At 37.4% G+C, this 3,067-nt stretch overlaps 1 protein-coding gene across 1 annotated transcript; it reads right to left on the bottom strand.

Moving 5' to 3' along the window:
- Nucleotides 1–766: 766 nt before the first annotated feature.
- LOC139892969 (uncharacterized) lies at nucleotides 767–2,766 on the bottom strand. Its single transcript, XM_071876100.1, has 2 exons — nucleotides 2,163–2,766; nucleotides 767–1,234 (listed from the first exon to the last, which is right to left on the bottom strand). Exons 1-2 carry the CDS (start codon nucleotides 2,631–2,633, stop codon nucleotides 962–964), a joined length of 744 nt encoding a protein of 247 aa, XP_071732201.1. The 5' UTR covers nucleotides 2,634–2,766; the 3' UTR covers nucleotides 767–961.
- Nucleotides 2,767–3,067: the final 301 nt, after the last annotated feature.

Here is a 3,067-nt window from a genome sequence, read left to right as displayed (position 1 = left end):
ACGAGTCTCTTTTTGGCACACAAAGGCTTGCATTGGAGTGAGTAACCATACCAATGCTATGAAAAAAAGGGTTTTAGTGACAATGGGCTATTCGTCACTAATAACACTAAATTGGTCACCAAGTCAAATTAATGATCAAAATAAGTTGATTACTTCTTGTCACTATAAGTTCGTCATAAAACATTATTAGAGACTAAAATACTAAAATCAATGATTACGGGCATAGCCCCCCCCCCCCCCCCCCCCCCCGCGTACTTTGTGTCACGGGATAGGGAGAGATAACGGGTTCGATCCTTAGGGATGACATGATTTTCTTTATATCAATTGAACACCAATAATGGTATATTGACCTTATAGGGAGGTTTTACCGGAATCGTTCACGTACCTCTACCCAGACCACTGCCCGAATGGATATGTTTCCGGGTACCTTCGATCGGGTTCGGGTTTCCGCCCGAATGTGTGTGTTACGTGCAAAAGATGAGGGTCGTTGAAATAAATGATCTACTGATGCCAAAAAATCGTCGTTCAAAAAAAAATTTGTTTGGTCACTAATATCGTTTAGTGATCAACTTGGTGACGAGGGTTATAAAATTTGACGTTAATTATGTTGGTAACTGTTATATTAAAGGGCTGCAGCTAAAGGTAACAATTGTCATCAACGTTTGTTTACACTAAAATAATGTACGGAGTATACTCCGTAGTATTTAGGAGTATAACATTAACAACTTATAACTGATTATATCATAGTAACTAAGTAGCTCAAAAATGGAACTTCTCAAAATGAAAAGTTGTATATCCAAGTGTTATAATGACATCACAAATTTGGAGCTCAAAACGCCACCAGCAGTCCATAAAATCATCTTTATGGGTCACACTGTCACACATTAGAATGGCTGGCCTAGACAGTTATAATAACTTATAAACAAGTATATTCATTGTGATTTCTTAGATTATCAAACAATTAGTCTTTTGAGAACGTAATTGTTGCATTTAAGATGGCAAGACATTCATTTGGAAGATCAAGAAAAGAATTCATTAGAAAATCATCAATCTGCTCAACATTTGCAACTCCAACTAACTTGCACCTTCCTTGTTCATCTAGTCTTTCACCACGTCCGCTCCTTTGAGTTCCTTTCGATTCTTCTGACGTCAATAACGTCTCCACCAACAACGGTGGAGCTTTGTAGATGCTCCCCACCGAGAACCAGAATCTAGCTTTGAATTTTAGATCAACCTACATTAACCACATTACTTTAGCTTTAGTAATGAAACAATACAACATTAGACTTGTTACTAGTTTATGTCATCTTTTTAACTTGGCCCATTTGACCCGTTAAGGGCAAATCATGGCCCACTTTGATTTGTAAATGAGTTGAAATACTAAAAGGCTTCTGGCCTAGCGCAGTGGCGGAAGCAGAAATTTTTTTCACCTAGGGCGAATTTTTTCTTAAAGGCATAACAATTTTTTTTACAAAATATGGAGGTTTTTTTACAAAATACGGAGTCTTTTGGGCAAAATACGAAGGTTTTTGGGTAAAAACTAAAAACCGAGACTTTGGGGCAAAATATGGAGCCTTTTGGGCCAAAAAAATCAACTTGGGGTAAAATTGAAAAATCTAATTTTTTTGCACTGAAAATTACAAATTATTAGGGGCGGGCGCCCCACCCTGCCCCCACATATTTCCGCCCCTGGCCTAGCAGTATCAAGGGAACTCATCAACTTCGAGGTTGTGAGTTTGAGTCCCATCGCGACAAAAAGAGTGTTTAATGTTGTTAAAAAAATGGGTTGAAATTGGCATAAGCAAATAATTATTTATTTTTTTGATCGGCGGTTAGGAGTCACTGACGGGGTCTGAAGCGATGTCAAAACCCACCCACCCGATCATTTACTGAGATGAACTTTATAGTCCTACCGCCTCTCAAAAGGAAACCCCCACGGCGAATTCATAGGGGCATCGCGTGTGGTAAAACCCTCTCGAGTGAGGCTCCAACGCAATACGTCCGAGACCTCTAAGGCCCATGAAATGACCGGGTAACCTCAAAGAAAGTATTTTGCAGCTCATTGGGGTCGAAACCCCAACCTCCCCTCATGATAAGTCGTCACAACCAATGAACCAACACCTTGACATTCATAAACAAATAATTATTGGATCAAACTCTACCTTGCCGGATTCTAAATTGATGATTCCTCTAAAGATTTCAGGAACAATCTCAATTTTCAAAAACGGTGGCAATGGTAAGCCCAAGAACTTGGTTGTTGCAGACGTTAATGATGGAATATAAAGCGTTTTAACATCAAAGTCAACGGAAGTCTCACCATTAAAGTCAACTCCTACCATCTTTTTTCCTATCCCACTACCCTCTCCCCCTTGGGCATTGTATTCGAAATCAGGATATCTTGATATACCAAGTTTGCAAGCTCCTAAAGTCTTGAATTTAACACTATATAAATCCGGTTTTGGCCCATTTTCTTGGATTACAGTTGAAATGAATATGGATGGTTCTTGGTTGTAAGAGGATGATAAGACTAAAGTTTGAAATTTAAGTTTTGGTTGAATATGAGAAAAAGGTGGTTTGCTAATGGGGATTTTGAATAGGATTTGAGGGTGTGAATACTGAATTTGGCAGCCCATTTGGAGCGTGTTTACTAAAATTATGCAGGAAACCAAAGAGAAAACCAGTAGTTTAACTATATCTTAAAGTGGGAATTCTGTGGCTGTGATGAAGTTTTGGCTTCTAAACATTTTCAGCCTTCTCTTTGAACCTTATCACAAACTTTTACAATATAGTTTGGAATATTGCAGTTGCCTCCCCTTATTTATGTTTCGTATAATGTTGGTGATAATGATAATGAAGCTAAAATATTTAGTTAAAAATAGGAACTTATAAGAGTAATAGTTTCTTATATTTTGGTTATCAACTCATTACTTTGCACATAGTTTAAGTTTGATTTTTGTTAATTAAATAGTCTAAATATCACGATCAAAATTCATTGGGAAATTACCCTTTAATATATATATATATATATACTGGTTAAAAACCCGCAATTTCACGGGTATTATGAAAT

This window comes from Rutidosis leptorrhynchoides, chromosome 2, assembly GCF_046630445.1.
Source record: "Rutidosis leptorrhynchoides isolate AG116_Rl617_1_P2 chromosome 2, CSIRO_AGI_Rlap_v1, whole genome shotgun sequence".
In the NCBI taxonomy this organism is placed as follows: Eukaryota; Viridiplantae; Streptophyta; class Magnoliopsida; order Asterales; family Asteraceae; genus Rutidosis; species Rutidosis leptorrhynchoides.
The sequence above is the reverse complement of the archived record's forward strand: the minus strand, read 5'-3'. Positions and strand labels throughout refer to the sequence as shown.

Excerpts from the sequence above, each read along its gene's own strand:
- LOC139892969 (XM_071876100.1), bottom strand. The coding sequence starts at position 2,633 with ATGGGCTGCCAAATTCAGTATTCACACCCTCAAATCCTATTCAAAATC. Across the intron at positions 1,235-2,162 it reads TCAATTTAGAATCCGGCAAG|GTTGATCTAAAATTCAAAGC; the intron begins GTAGAGTTTGAT and ends TGGTTAATGTAG.